Source organism: Thunnus maccoyii, chromosome 19 (genome assembly GCF_910596095.1).
Source record: "Thunnus maccoyii chromosome 19, fThuMac1.1, whole genome shotgun sequence".
Taxonomy (NCBI): Eukaryota; Metazoa; Chordata; class Actinopteri; order Scombriformes; family Scombridae; genus Thunnus; species Thunnus maccoyii.
Window position 1 is genome coordinate 26,981,114 of NC_056551.1, and position 18,728 is coordinate 26,999,841.

The window sequence follows — 18,728 nt, forward strand, 5'->3', positions numbered from 1 at the left end:
TCTTCCCAGGTTTATCAGTATGAGGTTCAAGGCGGTCACATTCATCGATTCCTCTTTCATCAACTGCTATTTCGAGGATATCTCCTCAGTAGGATCCTTCTTCAAAAACTGTACCTTTGTAGACGCCTTCTTTTACAACACGGGTGAGTTTACACCTGCAAGATTCACTCGTTGTTCACAGCGTTCCTCTCCTGTGAGTTCCCTGCACTGAGGTATTTCCTTCCACCCCAGAAAATCCTATTATACTGTAGGTGCCTTACACATAAGTCTCTCTCAGTCTCTCTGTCTCCCTCTGACAGTTCATTTTGGATCTAATGTCCAGGCTTAGAGAAGAAAGAATGGGTTTGAGCATTTATGGCTTTGCTTTATGCAACTAAATTACTGCTTAACCTCTCTGCCCCCTGCACAGATTGCCTCTCTGAACTCAGGTGACTGTAGTTAACAAAGAAACCGAACCAGACTGGGTTGAAGAGAACAGAAAATGGCCATTTTTAACCATACAAAGACTCCTGAAGTGATGCTTTTGTTGTAGGTGATAGACATGATTCTCTGGGCAGAGAACGATATAAACTCAAGACCGTGGGACCGAGACAGCTGCACAAGCATCCAAAACATCTTAATAAATCCAGACTGTAGTATAAAAGTGCAAGACAATCATTCCAGGGCTGACAAAAACACAAGCAGGAAGCAAAAGAAAGGCAGAGAGGCATTTTAAATGTTCTGAGGGAACTGGCGCTGATTCAGACCTTGTGGGAGCACAGGGTTGAAAAATAGTTCCCTCCAGCTCTCTGGAAATCGCTGAACATGGAAACAGTAAGGGCATGTCAGGTTGCTTGTAATGCCCCATGGGAAATGAAGTCTCTTTGCCCCCAGCAATGTGTCTCTAGGGAGCAGAGCATAAAGAGAAACAAGGAGAGACAGAATTAGAAAGGGAGGGAGGAGTGAGAGCAGGGAATGTTTTCTTATTCCTGCATCTGCTGAAGTTTATTATTACTCAGTTTCTATTTAGAGAGAGAGCACAAAGATGTTTAAACTACACAGAACACTTGCAGTGTCTAGATATGAATATCCCGTACACATAGTTGAGAAGGGTTATCTTTAAAAATGAAAATATGCAAGTGCAAGGCTTTTTATTTAGCCTTTATTTGTCCCAAAGTGTCTTTAAGATTAAAGGAATCAAGTTCAACATTTTGGGAAATATGATTATCCACTTTGTTGCCCAGAGTTGTACGAGAAGATTGATACCATGCTTATATTTGTCCATTAGATATAAAGCTACAGCCAGCAGCTGGTTAGCTTAGCTTAGCATAGAGACTGGAAACAGGGATAACAGCTGGCCTGGCTCTATCCAAAGGTAACAATATCAGCCTACCAACACTTCTAAAGCTCACTAATTAGCATGCCATATCTCAATGTTTTAATCTGTACAAAAGCTGAAGTGTAAAAAAATGAAAAGCTGTGGTTTTACGTGTAACTATGTGCTGGACAATTTCTTGGCTAGGACAGAGCCAAGCTAGCTGTTTCCCCCTACTTCCAGTCTTTATGCTAAGCTAAGCTAACAGTCTACTGGCTCCAGCTCCATAATTAGTGTACAAACGTGATAGTGGTATCAATCATCTCATCTAACTCTCTGCAAGAAAGTGGATATTCAAATTTCCCAAAATGTCAAACTAATCTTTTAAGATATTCCTGACAGGCAGCAGTAACTCAGACTCACAGATTAACAACATAAAACATATAACTTAAAATATGTCACAGATTAAATAAAATAAGAGTCATAAACAAGCTCACATCCTCAAAACAACCTAACATGGCACCTCAACTTGGCTGCATTAACCTGTTAGGGGACCAGAGCACTAAAATTTGTTGTTGGGCCTCCACTGACACCTCATGCATTGTGTGTGTAACCATGTCGCCTCACATTAATTCCCATTAAGTACAGTTCACATAGCAGATTATACAGTATATGAATGACAACTTCACTATATGCTCAGAGACCATACAGTACTACTGGAGTGATACTACTTGGTCCCAGATTTTTTGTGTGCAAATTAGTTTGTGGTAATTTGATTAAACACAATTTTATTTGAGCACAATAAAAGACTTAGCATCAGGGGGGAGCTCAGAGTAGAGCTGCCGCTCCTTCGCTTTGACAGGAGCCAGCTGAGGTGGTTTGGGCACTTGGTCAGGATGCCTCCTAGACACCTCCTTCTGGAGATGTTCCAGGCACGTCCAACTGGTAGGAGACCCCGAGGCAGACCCGGAACGCGCTGGAGGGACTTCTTATCTCTCCTGGCCTGGGAACGCCTTGGGGTCCCCCAGGAGGAGCTGGAGGGTGTTGCTGAGGTGAAGGATGTCTGGGTTTCCTTACTCAGTCTGATGCCACTGTCCCGGATAGGTGGCGGAGGATGGATGGATGGATGGATGGATGGATGAATAGATGGATGAATAGATGGATGGATGGATGGATGGATGGATGGATGTTGAATAGATGGATGGATGGATGGATGGATGGATGGATGGATGGATGGATGGATAGATGGATGGATGGATGGGTGGATGGTTGGATGGATAGATGGATGGATGGATGGATGGGTGGATGGGTGGATGGATGGATGGATGGATGGATGGATGGATGGATGGATGGATGAATAGATGGATGGATGAATAGATGGATGGATGGATGGATGGATGGATGGATGGATGGATGGATGAATAGATGGATGGATGGATGTATGGATGAATAGATGGATGGATGGATGGATGGATGGATGGATAGATGGATGGATGGATGGATGGATGGATGGATGGATGGATGGATGTTGAATAGATGGATGTATGGATGAATAGATGGATGGATGGATGGATGGATGGATGGATAGATGGATAGATGGATGGATGGATGGATGGACAAAAAGACAGGATAAAAGACAGGACCTCCAGATCACCTAATAATTACATGCAGTGAATGTATGACGTTTGCAGGCCCTGTGGCAGCTGCCTGCTTTGCCTGGTTGGTAAGACAACCTAAGAGGAGTCTAAAACCATTAATAAAAATAAAAAAAATAATTTAAAAAATTAATAAAATTAATAAACCAAATTAAACCGCCAAAAAATAAATTAATGAGATAAACACAACCCGATTTTAATAAACCCCAAAACATCAGCAGAAGACAGAGCATTAAAGTTTTTGCAGCAGTGATTTAAATTCACAGAAAGAGACCAGTTTTACAACTGTAGAAGGTGATAAAAGCTCATCCTCATTCATTATTTAAACACAACATAAAAACTTCCTCTCTTGTCTCTCACATTCACAGATATTGATGACGCTAAGCTAACAAATTCGATGGTGATCAACAGCTCCTTCCACCACAACAAGACAGGTTGTCAGATGACATTTGATGATGACTACAGCGCCTACTGGGTCTATTTCGTCAACTTCTTGGGAACATTGGCTGTGCTGCCTGGAAACATCGTCTCTGCCCTCCTAATGGATAAAATAGGCCGCCTTAGCATGTTAGGTATGTTATGACATACTCTGGTCTTTGCTCTGACTTTTTGTTTTGGCTATAAATAGCAGCCTTTCCTCTCGCAAAATGTCTTGATGTCCTCTGATGTTGGCCTTTGTATCTGCGTGACCTCTGGTGACGTAAATGAGGCTATTTTGTGTCTGAGATGTAAAAGATGTGTCGTGTCGTGTCCTGCAGGAGGCTCCATGGTGCTGTCAGGCATCAGCTGCTTCTTCCTGTGGTTCGGCACCAGTGAGTCGATGATGATCTTCATGCTCTGCCTGTACAACGGCCTCAGTATCTCTGCCTGGAACTCCCTGGATGTGGTCACCACTGAGCTGTACCCAACAGACAGGAGGTGAGTACTGAACTCACTGTATATCACTTAGACCATTACCTTTAGTGTATGCTTCTGTATAAAGTATATATATGAAGCATTTAAAGGTAGATAGAAGATCTGTATTACATTTCCTTTATAGGAGATAACAAGAGTGCATCTGTGCTCTATCCCTGACCATGTGTGCATACAATGTTCACTCTCTTAATCCAGCACAATTAAAGAAACATAACTTTCCCTTTGCTAAAGTTGTACTTCCGCTTGACTTGGCTAAAAATATTAATTAAGCTACTGAGACGTTGCAGTGAGATTGCTTTGCTAAGTAACTTCTAAAGTCAAGAATGAACTTTCAATTTCAACACTTCAGTCAGCAACTTATCGCCTTTTTCAAAGAAAATATTGCAATGCAGTAACTATATCAAGGTATGCAGTAAAACATCAGACATATCTGACTCTCTCTGCTCTTTCTTCCTTGTCTCCTTGTCTTCAGGGGCACAGGCTTCGGCTTCTGTAATGCCATGTGTAAGCTGGCAGCGGTGCTGGGCAACCTGATCTTTGGCTCGTTGGTTGGCATCACCAAGGCTATCCCCATCCTGCTGGCATCGGCCGTGTTGGTTGGCGGCGGGCTGGTGGGGCTCCGACTGCCAGACACGCGTGCCAATGTCCTCATGTAAACCTCAACACAGAACCATATATTGATTACCAGGTATTTACTCAGTTTACTGCATAATGACACATTCAACGGACTATGATTTAATTACAGTAAATACCACTGAAACGAACATTGCAGTCATGATTATTTGATAAATACTGTAAGTTGAAAAACTCAAATATACAAGTAATTGTTATTCTGTTATTTCTGAGTACATACCTGGTACAGCAGGATTACGAAATGATTTTTAACTTCACAGAGAGCTGTGGATGTACAGAGATTGAAGGATATAAATTTGAAATATCAGCGGTTACAAATCTTCACAGTATCAATGGCTACTTGCCAAAGCCCTGCACAATCTTACAGGAATTCAAGCTGAACAGGCTACTCTTAAGAAAAAAGCTCGAACATAGATAAAACTCTGTGTATCAACAGCTCGTTATCTAACATGGGCTGATTCATACATGCAAACCACAAACGCATGTGTCAAGGCTGCAAAAGGCTTGAACTTTCAGTAACCTTCCCCTTCTGAATCCTGCTGTAATCATTTTGTAACAGTTGAGTATTTACGATTATATTTATTTATTTGTATTTGTATTGATTTATTTAGTTGTTTAGATGCATTATTTATGGCTTCACCGGTGTGTTTTTCTGTTTCAAGGCCAGAAATTGTGTCTCATGTAAGAATCTCTGTTTCTAAACCTGCGATCAATACTCCAGGAATGGTTGATGACGTTCAAGCTTTTTGCTGCGATTTGCAAGAATGAGAAGTCCATAGTAAAAAATAAATAAATAAATAAATAAATAAATAAAAAATCAATAACAATATAGTAGTTTAGTTAAAACTTCAGCAGCTACATTTCTAAAGTGAAAAGAAGTTTACATTTTCTGCTTTTTACAGTCAGAGACTTTTGAGATTGGAAACCTTTTGTCTGAATGCTTCCTCTCTCCCTCTCTCGTGTCTGTGTTGTGTTCGTCTCGTGGCGCTGAGCTCACCATGAAGGGCTTTGCTCTCCGTTGCAATCCAATCTGTCAAGAAGAATTTATAATAGAGGAAACCTGTGCTGTTATAAAAAAATACGCTCTTCTCCTTGTTTTGTTTTTTTTTCCTTTGTTTGTTTGTTTCCTCTATCTGTCTCACCAGTGTCTTGTCCTCTCGCTCGTTTATCTCCTCTTGCCTTGCTGCTGCTCCCTCCAAAACTCAAAGGCCTTTCTCAAATGTCGTGCCTCTCTCTCCATTGAGCCTGTCTCTCCTTCCAAACCTTGCTGGAAGCTTTGCTGCTCTGTCCTGCGTTTTTTGGTCTCTCATCTCTTGATACTGCAGTGTGTATGCATGTATGTGTGAGTGTGTGTGTCCAGAAAAAAAACCCTTATGAGATAAAATTACCATGTTTTTTTGTTTTAATGTCTTTTTATACAACAGAACTGAGGTTTTTGGAGGATTTGAACCACATGATAAAGTGAAATTAAAAGCCATGTTTAAAGGGTCAGTGCAGCCAAATCACAAAAAAACATATTTCCTTACTTACCTCTAGAGGTATCTAACCATGTAGATTGTTTTTCTGTGAAAATACCAACTGTTTTCAGGTGACTGACGTCCTGTACTTCAGTCACGTGATGACATCTCGTTAACAAAGGCTGTGGGATACAGTCAAAAGCTTCAATTTAAATATCTTTTTATCGCAGTATGTGTTCCCAAGGTCAGTAATTCCCAAGGTCTGATAGTTTTACCCATGTGTGCGGGTTTTGAGATACCCCTCCCTCTCCCTTCCACCTCAATATAATGGAGGTCAATGAAGATTTGATTGTGCTGCTCAAAAATGTGAGGTTTCTTTGTACGAGTAATTCAGCTTTATGAACGTCACCTGTTCATGAGGAGGTGAATGTTTGTGAGATTTTATCATTAGCATAATTAATGCCCCTAAAATTACCATATGAGGCTACATGTTCTGACCCGTTTGTGGGCTAGTTTCATTCATAAAAATGTTCCCAATGACTAAAAACACACCGCAACATAACAAATGTTGGAGTGTCAGTAGTGTCATCAGAGCAGCGCTTTAATGTGACAAAGAGGGAATGTTTTTACATGAAGTTAGATGCTAAAAAATGTCTTTCTAAAGCAAAGCGTTTCATGATTTATATGATAGGTGGTCATGTGACAGTCACAGAGATATTAGAGGAGAGAATAAGCCTTCAGTAGGTGATGTTACACTGTCAGCTGCAACAGAAGATGATACTGGACAGAGAGCTGCAGAAAGACACTGAAGCAGCTGTTCACAACAACTGCTGAAATGTAGAAGCTGCTGCGCCAAAATAAAAATCATAAATTCTAAAAAACCTGTCAGTAAATTGGCAGCCATGATGATGATAATAATATGGTGATACAGTTGCAGAGTTGAAACATTTACCAAACATATGTCTTATTTCAGTATCATATTTAAACTCCAAATTCATTCAGATTAAAACATTAAAATTCTGAATAAAAAACAAATGTTTCTCCCCTTGAGGCCCGTTGTTTCTAGAAAGACAGATTCCCCTTGAGATTTTCATTCGTAATTTTCCAATTCCATTCACCCCCCCCCCCTTTTTGGTCAGATGCCGAAATCTCAGAGAAGGATATTGCAAAACCTCTGCAAAACGATCTGCATGGCTAGATAACCCTAAAATAAGAGATGTTTTTTTATGATTTATGTGTGAACAGACCCTTTAAAACTTCCAATGACGAGAACTCTTGCTGCTACAATGTCAGTGCTTTGATGTTAAAATGTATTACCATAAGTAATTTGTAAAATAAAAACCTGTAACGTGTTCTTTTCTGGGTTTGCTCAAATACAAGTCAATTAATGCAAAAGTACAGAACAGTTTCATTTGGTTATTTTCCAATTAGTGTCAATCAGATGTTCTGCTGCTCATGTATAAATTTATGCAGTACATAACCTCCTACACATGCAGCTATTTCCTTTTAAGATGATTTGTTACGACTGAAATGCGACTGAAGTTATGAGTCTGGTTTCCAGATGTTTGATGCTTTACTTCTCTGTCTGCTTTCATCCCCTTCTCCAAACTCTTGTGCTCACCACTGTTTCCACAAAGAAATCCTGCATGTTTGTTACTGAAGTCCCTCTGTTGTGTGCGCTTTTTCCGTTTTGGTGTCTTCGCTGTTCCTCTGCGGGGGGGAAACAGACATGTGATTCCGGGTCAAAGGTGAATGTATCATTCTCGTGTGTTGTCAGATTTGTTGTGGACAGGTGTTCATTATACTGAGTTGACTTCTACTGTAGGTCATTGTGAAAGGGCATGCTAGTGGTGAGATGACTGTATCCAGCAGGGGTGGTCAAATCTGCTTTTTGGGAAGGTTTCCATTTAGATGAGTCATTATCATAAAGTCACTCCGAAACTGGGATGAAATTTGCCTGAACGTTGTGACTTTCAGATTTGAAAACCTCTGCTCTCAAACAATACGTGGAAGTGTGTGTAAAAAACAATTACCTGTCCTTGATATGATTTATTTTAATAAGAAAAGGCTCAAGTGAATGCAGTGTAAAGGTGGATTCCTCTGGTGTCTACACATACTGAATAAAGAGTTTCATTTGAACAGCTGTGGGAGTTTTGTTCAGTTTATTCAGTCCAAATATAACCACTCACACCAGCAGATGGCACTATTTACACAAGCCTAACCAAAGCAGGACCCAACGTCTGTCAGGGTTTATGAGTTAATCAAAGACTGTTATAGAGACTCATTTTATCACTAACTTCTGAATCACTTTATGACTGCTCTCTAGTGAGTCTTCATGTTTGTTTTGAGGTCAAAGGTCACAGAGATTCTTAGCTTTTAGTGTAGTTTATTTGACATCAGGGTAACATCTGGAGCTGTTAGAATTTGGTCTTGGTTTCAGGCCCAGAACAACCCTGACTAACATGTTCTGAAAGATCTCTAGTTTTTGGGAAATCTTTCCCAGATCTTCAAACCATGAAGAAACTTTGGGGAACTCCTCTTGATGAGTAAACAGAACTTCATGTGTGAAATTACTGGAGTGTCCCATTAAAAGGTAACTGATTTGGATAAAGACAATCCACAATATTTTCTTATCTATCTAAATTTTAGCACAATGTTAACAAAATCGTACCACACTAATATACAGTATAAGTCAACAGATTTCAACCATAAATAGACTTTGTATTTGTTTCCAGACAGTACAAATCATTCCAGGAACTTATTATATGTTTTTTTCCAGTTATACAGCATGCATCTGTGTGTAAGTTTTGCCGGTGAACTGGTGTGTTATGTGTCACCATGCATCCTGTCACAGGCAGGGCAGGAAATGCCGACTCAGTGAGAGAAGAGTGCAGTCTTCCTGAGCGGTTAAATGATAACATAAACAAAGCCCCAAATTGTTCTATATGTTTGAAAATGTGCTTATAGTTTGGTTGTTGGAAAAAGGGATTTAAAGAAACAAGCCACTTCATCTACAATACAAAATAATAAAATAGCTTAGACATGGTTAAGTTTATGCTTTAATCAACATATATTATAGCTCCATATATGACTATTATTAATACACAAAAAGCCTGGGTGACTAATTCTCCAAAGTCAGTTTGTTTCACATCATTCCTTGTCAGCTATACTGATTTCAAGGACAATTTGCCTCTAAAGGAAGACTTAAAACTCAGAATAATGTCATTTTTGTGTTAGTTTTTCCTCCAAACTGCACATAATTCAAATATATATAACAACTATAACAACACAGACTGTTGTAAAAATATAAACAATAATCATAAACTATTTCAAAATGAATATACTTTCCTTTCATCTTTTATATACATTAACACATATGTTTACATCATTCCTTCTCTTGCACATAAGAAGAACTGTATTGCTACATAAAAATATTTATTCAACCTGTGGAGAACATATACTCCACTTTCTCTTTGGATTCCAGCCAAAGAGACCATTTCCTCCTCATCAGAGACAAAATCAGAACCAGTTTTGGTAACATGGAGATCTGTCTCAGATCGATATGCTTACAGTCTTGCTCTTAAAGGGCCTGAAGTAAAGCGTGGAGCCTGCAGACTTTGACATGAAGATGAAGAGGAAGGGGTCCAGACAGGCATGGAGGCAGCACAAACACACTGCCACATTAAAGTACACGTACAAACTCTCTGTTCCGTTCAATGACAGTTGCATGTAATGGAGGAAGTGCAGGAGTCCAGCAGGGGTAAAACACACCAGGAAGATGACAAACACCAGTGAGCTGGCCTTGATGTACATCGTCCAGTCGAGGTGTGACTGGTTGAGCTCACAGATGATCCGGGCGTAGCACACAACCGTGACCACCAGCGGCACCAGGAGGCCTAAGATGGTTAGTAAGAGGTTGTAGTAGAGCAGGAAGTTATGGGAGCTGTAGTGCAGAGGCAATACGTCATGGCAGGTGATTTGGCCCAGTTTAGAGAGCAAATAGGTCTGCTGGACGAGGAGCTCAGGGACGACAGCGGCACCAAACACCCCCCATATGGCCAAGCTGACCCAGGCAGTGCACATCCTCTTGGGAAGACTTTTGTACATGAACGGGTGCACTACAGCCAGGTAGCGCTTGATGCTGATACAGGCCAGCGTCTGGGCTGAGCAGTAGAGGTTGCCATAGAAACAAGCCGTGACCACTCGACAGGCAGCCTCTCCGAGCTCCCAGTGGTTTCCATGGAGATGGTAGTGAGCCTTGAAGAAGAGGGAGAGGAGGAGGAAGAGGTCGGAGACAGCCAGGCTGCAGTAGAGGATGGCCGAGGACACCTTCCTAATTTTAGTGGCCAAAGTGCACAGAATGGCGACATTGGCTGGGACCCCGAAAGCCACGACAAACATATAAATAATGGGGATGACCCTCGTGCTCAGAGTGCCTTTGAGGTAGCCTGCTGTGCTGTTGCTTAGTAACAGCAGAGTTGAAATGGGAGCTTGTGTCCCGTTTAGGACAAGAGGGGGCTGAGTCTCAATGTCTCCGAGAAATGTTCTGGGCACAGGCAGTAAAGGCTCAGAGTCGTTCTTACGTTTCCCTGCAATAAAAACAACAAAATACAAAACTTAACAAGAATTCTAACAATTACATCGATTATATTCAGTGGTGCAAAGAATCATTAGTAGTATTATCATTTTATGCTACTTGATACTTCAGAGGGAAATATTGTACTTTGTACTGTACTACATTCATTTCACAAATTGCAGCGCCATCTCGATGGTGTAAAAGGATGTTTTCTTTACGCTCTGGAAACATGCTCTGCTACCTTGGACCGAAGTGAATATTAGCTCACTTAGGCCAACGTTAGTTATACTTTAGCTAAAATGCACTAACACGGCAGGTATCTCAATTAAGTAACATTAAACTTAGTGAAATATTGCGACAACAATGAGACTCAGCGTGAGTCCCGGAGCCGGGGGAGAGCAGCAGGTGAGCCAACTGTCAATCACAGCTGTCAATCAACACCCACACGGCTGCCATCAAAGCTACTATAAGTCTACCAATTTTATTAACGGAGCAACAATTTCCAAAATGACCACCAGCACACTTATTAGAGGTCCTGAATTTAGTGATTGAGACCATAATGATTCATTGAAAAAAATGATTGACTTCGTATTTCTAGAGAGAAGTTTAGGCTTTTTGAATGGGAGTCAACTGGAGCATCTAGTGGCCGTCAGTGGAATTGCACTTTAAGGTACTTCAGCCTCAAGCCGTGGTAGTTGTCGCTTGGATTTATGGTGACCCTTTGGAGGGGCCAGACCCCTAGGTTGGGAGACACTGGACTAAACTACCAATCTGTTTATAAAGCAGTTATAATGAACTCCAACTCCAGCAGCTACAACAGTAAAATGCTGCTCGCACACCGAGGCTTCAGTATTCACAATGTACTTTTTTAAACATGTAAGTTCTTAAAGGCCAAGGCGACACCTTTTTAAAACCTACCTCTTTAGACTAGCTTTTTAATTAGAATATTTTATGGTAATTATTTATTTTATTTAATAATCTATTTTATTGTGTTCAGGTTTTAAAATGTTATATTTCCTCTTAACTATGTCATTCGTCTTTTATTTGTTTTATCTAGTTCTTATTTTGTTTTATTTTAAATCTATTTTATTGGTTTTATTACATTTTCTATTTCTATATTTTCTCGTGTGCCTTGTTTTGTCTTATTATCGGCCTGTCAGTCATCTGTAAAGCACTTTGAATTGCATTAACCTGTACAATAGCTGCTATACAAATAAAATTTGATTGTTTGATTGATCGCTGAAATCGCTTCAAAACCTAAAGATTTTCAGTTCATTATTACATATTACAGAGAAATCCTCACAATTGAGAAGCTGGAACAGGAAAAAGATTGGAACTTTTGCCTGAAAAAGGATTTAAACAATTAAACGAAACAAAATACTAATCGCCTAATCGATTAATCAACCTATTGTTTCAGTTCTAATACTGATTATAAACCACCTTGTCCCAGTTACAATAATGTGTTTTTTGGTGTTATAGTGAATCTGTGACGGTCTCCACTGTCCAAGTTGTTTTTCTCAACCTGGTTTTATAATTAACTCTTGACTTTTGTTACTGATAGATGTCAGAAAAGTGTATCAGCAAAAAGCTTTTACATTATATTCTACACTTAATAAAATCACCAGATGAGTTTATGAAAGGTTCATTGTTAAGCAACATGAAAAAACAGATAAAAGAAATGTAATCATTTAACACAGATGTACATTCTTAAACTAAACTTTTATAAGCATTTCTTACCTTTCTTTTGGAGTGTACCGCTTAGACAGAGAACAAAAACCAGACAAAACAAAAGTTTCTCCATAATTTCTTCTTCTTTGAACAGCACTCAACTCAAGCACAAGAGTCACATCTCACGTCTCTACACTCAGCTCCACATTTCATTGCTGTTCAACGTCACCTCGGTCTGCAGCTGCTCAGTCACCACCTACCAAGTAAAAAAAAAAATCTTGACGTTTTCGCTTAACAGGAATGTGGGTTGTCTTTGGTTTGTGTTTTAACATGCAGAGTGTGTACTTGTGAACCAACAGTTTCACATATGATCTTTATCACTTTACTACACTGTCTCTGTGAACAACTATTTATATTTGCCATAAGCTATAGTTTGCTTTCTACTTAATTTAAAAAAACTGTTCAGACATTTCCCCTTAAATTCATCCTAAAATAGACTTAAAGTTCCCTTTCTCACACTGTTTTATAATAGCTCTTCTGTTCAGACACTTCATTGGAACTTTATGGTGCGAAAATGGTGTGAAATATTCAACCTCCAAGATGTAAAACAGCCTGACATTTTGACACCTTTGGAAACTTTTGGATTTTTTTTTCCCCCAGAAGTGTGATGCCAGGAGGGATATAGTGAGGTCATTCATGCTAAAAAAGTACTGGTTAAGTGGGGAAATGCCTGTCTGGAGATGATAAGCGTGCTTGAACATGAGCAGTTTTGTTTAGTCTTCATTTCCGCTTTACGTTGTATTTTCCATGAAGATACTGTATTTCATGTCATGTTTTGGATCATCATCCCTTTGGAAAGATGTGAGATAAAAGCCTAGCATAGCGTTATGTGTAAATGTTGTGTTATCACGTGGGAACCTGGTTAGGATGTGTCACTTGCAGACATATTTATCATGTTCTAATTTCTCTGCAGCTGCAGTGGTAGATGTCTTTTATAATAACTTCAATTCAGGTTTTCTTCTTTTCTTTTCATGCACTTTTATTACAATTTAATCTCAGTCATATAACTCTCAGGACACTTACAGTCTGAAGAGTTTTATTTGCACATTCCACTTGATATTTTGTTATTTGATCTTTATCTGAGCACTAACATCCAGCTGAGCACAGCTGTAACCTGTGTCTTGTTGGTCAGATGCTGTACGTGGGAAGTGATGTTTCCACCCTTGTGGATGCCCGCTCCCCACCTGTGACGTCACCATGGATGTGCAACTAAAAATATTACAGATGACTCAAATCTGAAACGCATCTGCTCTGCACTTCAGTATAGAGCATACCAAAACCAAAATATAAACATGTTGTTTCCATACTTGGTGGAAGAGAGGCAGAGAAGAGAGAGGCAGCGACAAACCATTGAGGTTGTGTTTACTGTAACACTCAAAAATGGTCGAACAGTCGTCCTGGTCCACACGCCTACGAGAAAGTTTGTTATGATTGTTATGAAATGTTTCATGTTGTGTTTTATTTTTGACATACACACCCATAAAACATAAACTCACTGAGAAACATTTATTACAGGGCAGCATTCCTTCATCAGTCAAACATGCAGGCAATGTTGGAAAATTACTGAGGACATTTTCTCAAGTACTATAAAATTTTGAGGTACTTGTACTTTAAGTATTTCCATTGTATGCTACTTTACACTACTAGTTTATTCCATTTCAGGGGGAAACATTCTACTTTTTACTCCTCCACTACATTTATTTCACAGCTATATTTACTAGTTACTTTTCAGATCTAGATTTTACATATAAAATATGATGTATTTATATATTTTTACATATTTGTAATTCATTCATATTACTTTGTAGAGATCTGTTTTCACTTTGACTTTAATGCCAAAATGATTTTCTGCTGATCACATTAAAGCCACATCAAATCGCCTTTGATTCAGTGTTGTTAGACATTACAACATGAAAACTTTGGGGCCATTTTGCAATATGAGTACTTTTTAGGGCTGCAACTAACATTAATTTCATAATTAATTAATCTGTGGATTATTTTCTCAATTTATTGATCAGTCATTTGATCTATAAAACATCAGAAAATGGTGAAACATGTCTATCACTGCGTCACAAAGCCCAAGATGCAACCTAAAATATCTTTTTTTCGTCCTGGCCAGCAGTCGAGATATTCAGTTTACTGTCACAGAAGACAGAAGATCTCAATACTTCACAGATTCAAGAATAAACACAAACTGTGAAATACACTGAAGACACACATCTATTTCAGGCCTTATAAAGAAGACGTATCCTTCCGTTCAGTTGAACTCCTTCATAGGGTAACAATGCATCTAAAAAGCCACAAACAGCTGTTTCCTGTAGCATTACAAAGGTCATACAACAACTTCATGTCCCTCGAGACTGTTCTCTGTTTCCTAGTTTTCAAGGAGGCAATAAATCAAGTTTTTTTTGTCAAATTTGGGGCATGAACTTCTCAGAAAAAACTTAGTAATCAAGCTGAGCTATTTACTCTACCAAAGGAAAAAAAAGGATGCTAGATTCCACGCACAGATTGTGAGGCTGGTGTTGTTAAAACTGGGAAGTTAACCGAAATTGCTAGAAAGAACTCCCAGTTTTCCCCACAAGGCGGCGATATTTCCCATTATTATAGGACAATGGTTTCATTTTTTTCATTCCATTGATTTTTTTTTTAAGACATAACGTTGTCTCATACAGTTCTGTTGTTCAAACCTCCGAAGAACACCAGTTGCTACAGTAATTAGATTGGCATGTAGAGGAATTTATGCCAGCATTATCTCTACACTCTCTCATTAATCACCGAGTTGTCACGGTCCCTGCCAGTTAGTCAGATGGCCCAGATAAAGGCCCCCCTTTTGCAGTACTTATGTAACACCAGTTTGTGGGCAACCATGAAAACTCTGATGCCATCACAAGGCTGAAGTAGAGGTAATTTTGAAAATGAAGAGTTCAGAGCAGGCTGAAGCCCTGGCTTTTGAACTGAAGGCAACATTTTTTTACATAAGTTTTGGACCTTTGACCGTGTTTTACATAGCCATCCGATATTATAACAGTATAAAAATAACAGAAAATCACAAAAAACATGAAGCCCTTTAACAGTGTATTAAATGACTATGTGTATTGCAAAAGGTGTTGATGACTCTGCAGCTCCCCTCTGCTCTATGGAGCATTTTAGCATTTTCAGGTCATTGTTTTGGTTTTCAGGCCTGCAACTTTAATGTTTTGGTTCACTCTCACCGCTCTCATCAACCTTGTTTCCAAGCAGCTGTTTCCAGTGAGCTTGAAACCAAACTAAACTAAACTAAACTGCAGTCAAAGCTGGTGAGGAAAGTAGAAAATGTTGCAGCTTAAGAGCCAGATTTCTCTCAGGAGTTGGTGGAGTGTAAAACTGAGCTACAACGAGAGTGAATATCAGTGTTCAAATTTGCTTAGCTTCTCCAAAAAAGTTTTAACCCCCCCCCCCCCCCCCCCCCCCCCCCCCCCAAAAAAAAACAAAACTTTCAAATCTTGGGGGTTTTGAAAAATTCATAAATAAACATTACCATTTCTCTTGTAGTGTGTGTTGTATTTGTCTGTTTGTATTGTTTGTGTTTATTTTTGTAACAATGTTTATGCTGCTTTCTTGGCCCTTGGCTCTTGGTCTTGGCTTGGAAAACTCTTTTAAACCCCCCTCACAAGTTCCTGATGACATAATATTAGTCTATGAAAACACCAGCTCACCTTCTGCTAACTATCTTGTCGTGCATCGCTGGAAAATCCCCCTTTCGAGCCACATGCTACCAGTAAATCACTCTGTTTAAAGAGAGAGAGATAAGATTTATTCCCTCTCCAAGGAAATACTCAACTGCTTCATCACAGACTTCAAACAGCTCAGGCATAGTTTCAGTATTTAAGATGAAAGTCATGCTAGGAAATGAATCATCATCAATACAACCTTAAAGCAGTGACTCAACAAAAAACAGTGATGCTGTGTTTTTGTCATTGTGATCACATCTACAATGGAAGAAAGGATATTTACTCAATTACTGTAAATACAATTTTAACGGTATACCACTTGAGTATGTTGATGCTATCGTATACTTCTACTCCACAAGGTACTAGAGGTGTGCCCGAATACAAATACATTATTCGGCAAAGCACAAATAGTGGGTGTTTCCCAGAGATAAAGCTGAGCTACTGACACAAGCAAAGTGCTCCCAACGGACTCTCCATAACCTGTTGTTCTCCTTCTCCTTTCCACAAAGTTAGGTTGTAAAAAATAGGCAATAAATGTGCAAAGTGCAAAGCAATAATCATCTCTGAGGTTTTTCTCTACACGTCACATGCTGTGCTGTCTCTGTGTTATGGGTGATTAAACAGGAAGAGGTCTGTCTGCAAGTGTTACAATAAGTGTTCATGAATAAACTACCTTACGAAGGAGGTTCCCACACCTGGTCTTGAACTGGAGTCTCCCGGATCATAGACGACTGCGCTGATTACTGAGCTAAAACTTTATTCATCGCCTCACTGCAGACAGACCTCTACCCGTTTAATCACCCGTAACACAGAGACAGAACACCATATGGAGGAACTTCAAAGGCAATTCTTGCTTTGCACTTTTCAGTTCTTGCCTATTTCTTACAACCTAACTTTGTGGAAAGGAGAAGAGGAACAACAGGTTATGGAGAGTCCGTTGGGAGCACTTTGCTTGTGTCAGTAGCTCAGCTTTATCTCTGGGAAACACCCCCAACAAATCATTTTTAAAATATTTGTATGAAACAAATATTCATATAAAACCCACTATTTGTGCTTTGCCAAATAATGTATTTGTGTTCAGGCACACACCTACTCTGAGATTTGTACTAGGTTGTTCTTTTTTTAAACACCATTGCACATGTAAGACAATTTTTTGTTCCTTATATGTCAAATTATTCACTAAGATGCTCTGATCACATCCTCTTTGTATCTAAGGAAGTTGGTAAAAATCTTTTCTTTCAGGCTCCTTCTGATTGAAATAAATTACCTGCAACTATCCGCTCTCTGTCATCATTTTGTTTATTTAAGAGTGTTTTGTTTTCTCATCTTAAAACAGATTGCCTGTGTTTTCAGCAATGTCATCACTGATCCTTTATTTCCTTTATTTCCAGTATTTTTAGACTGATTTTTTTTTTTTTTTTTTTGCTTCTATAAGGCTGTAACACTTCTCTTTTCCTCTTTCTTGTTTTGTTTTTTGTGGGGTTTTTTTCTGCTTTTTGTGTGTGTTTTAATTTTATTTTATTATTCTCTTTGTCATCCAATGTGTTTGTTTGTTTGTTGTATGTTGTTTGTTGTGTCATTGTTGTGTTACATATCACCGTGTCTTGTACCTTTTCCATTTGTCTTGTGAGTGTTGTTTGGGACTCCCTTGAAAACAAGATGATACATCTCAAGGGGTTTATCCTGATATATAATACATTTCCAAAACTACATTTCAGGGGGACATATTGTAGTTTTTACACCACTACATTCATTTCATTGTGGCATGAATTGATTCAAGTTTCAGACAAAAGAAGGAAGGTCACACATGTTGTTGTGGTCTAAAATGAAAATAATTTATTTTACAAAAACATTTGACACATAAATATCTGTGCAATCAGTTATATAGGAAGGTGCTTAATATTTGTGCTTTAAAATTTTACATACAAAACATATGATCAGCTTAAACTACCCAGTATTATACAAGGTAGTGAAGAGGCTGGTGTCATCAAGGAGATCCTGATATCCTATTCTGATTGATCAACACCTACTGTAACAATTTTTAGAGTTATGTCTCTGGCCATCCTACAATTGAAAGTCCAATAGTCATTTGGCTCAAAGATCACAAATGATTGTATATGTATATGTTGCTTTCTTATAAAGTTTGAGAGCATTAAACACAATTCTAAAAAGAATTCATTTTCAGAACTGTTACTCTGGGTGATAATGATTTGTTTAGGACTTGAAACACAGAGTTTAGGACTTGGTCTGGATGTTGGACTTGTCGGTCTTGACACAGAACTTCATAGCCAAGATGTGAGATGTGACCTGTAAAACATATAATGACTTTGTCCCACTTCGCCCCTCATCCAGTGCTGTTTTTTTTACCCAAACTGACCAAGCAGCCGAAGATGGCCTTCTGTACAGTCATGTTTTCCCTGCAAACAACCTCACTTCTCCCAATGACACAGATCTAATACAAGAGTGTGCTTATGTGGAAAAGTACAAGTTTCTCACAGATCAAAATGCGTACATGGTCTGCGGGCCCACAATAAAAGCTGCATTGCGGCTCCCATATGTCTGTACACATGACCATACATGGCCTGTCATGTGAGCAAAAAGGGGATGTGTGAAAAAATGCTAAAATATTGGTTTGCCCAAGTATTCACATTCTGTTTCCAAAGATACATCTCCTCAAATTCAATGATGTCGTCTTACAGGTGTTGTAGCGCTGCAGTTAGCCGTCAATACCACATCATTCTGCAGTATCCCCCATAT

At 39.1% G+C, this 18,728-nt stretch overlaps 2 protein-coding genes across 2 annotated transcripts in view; one reads left to right on the top strand and one right to left on the bottom strand.

The window, feature by feature from the left end:
- The window catches only part of LOC121885966 (synaptic vesicle glycoprotein 2C-like), a 59,798-nt gene extending 50,887 nt beyond the window's left edge, over nt 1–8,911 (top strand). Inside the window, exons 10-13 of the mRNA XM_042395825.1 lie at nt 10–143; nt 3,318–3,521; nt 3,708–3,867; nt 4,337–8,911. Of these exons, the coding sequence (XP_042251759.1) occupies nt 10–143; nt 3,318–3,521; nt 3,708–3,867; nt 4,337–4,520 (682 nt within the window). The 3' untranslated portion in view covers nt 4,521–8,911. The remainder of the gene's footprint in view (nt 1–9; nt 144–3,317; nt 3,522–3,707; nt 3,868–4,336) is intronic.
- An 89-nt stretch (nt 8,912–9,000) lies between these two features.
- Nucleotides 9,001–16,028, bottom strand: LOC121885967 (proteinase-activated receptor 3-like). Its single transcript, XM_042395826.1, has 3 exons — nt 15,957–16,028; nt 12,268–12,454; nt 9,001–10,543 (listed from the first exon to the last, which is right to left on the bottom strand). Exons 2-3 carry the CDS (start codon nt 12,329–12,331, stop codon nt 9,507–9,509), a joined length of 1,101 nt encoding a protein of 366 aa, XP_042251760.1. The 5' UTR covers nt 12,332–12,454; nt 15,957–16,028; the 3' UTR covers nt 9,001–9,506.
- Between the last annotated feature and the right edge of the window lie 2,700 nt (nt 16,029–18,728).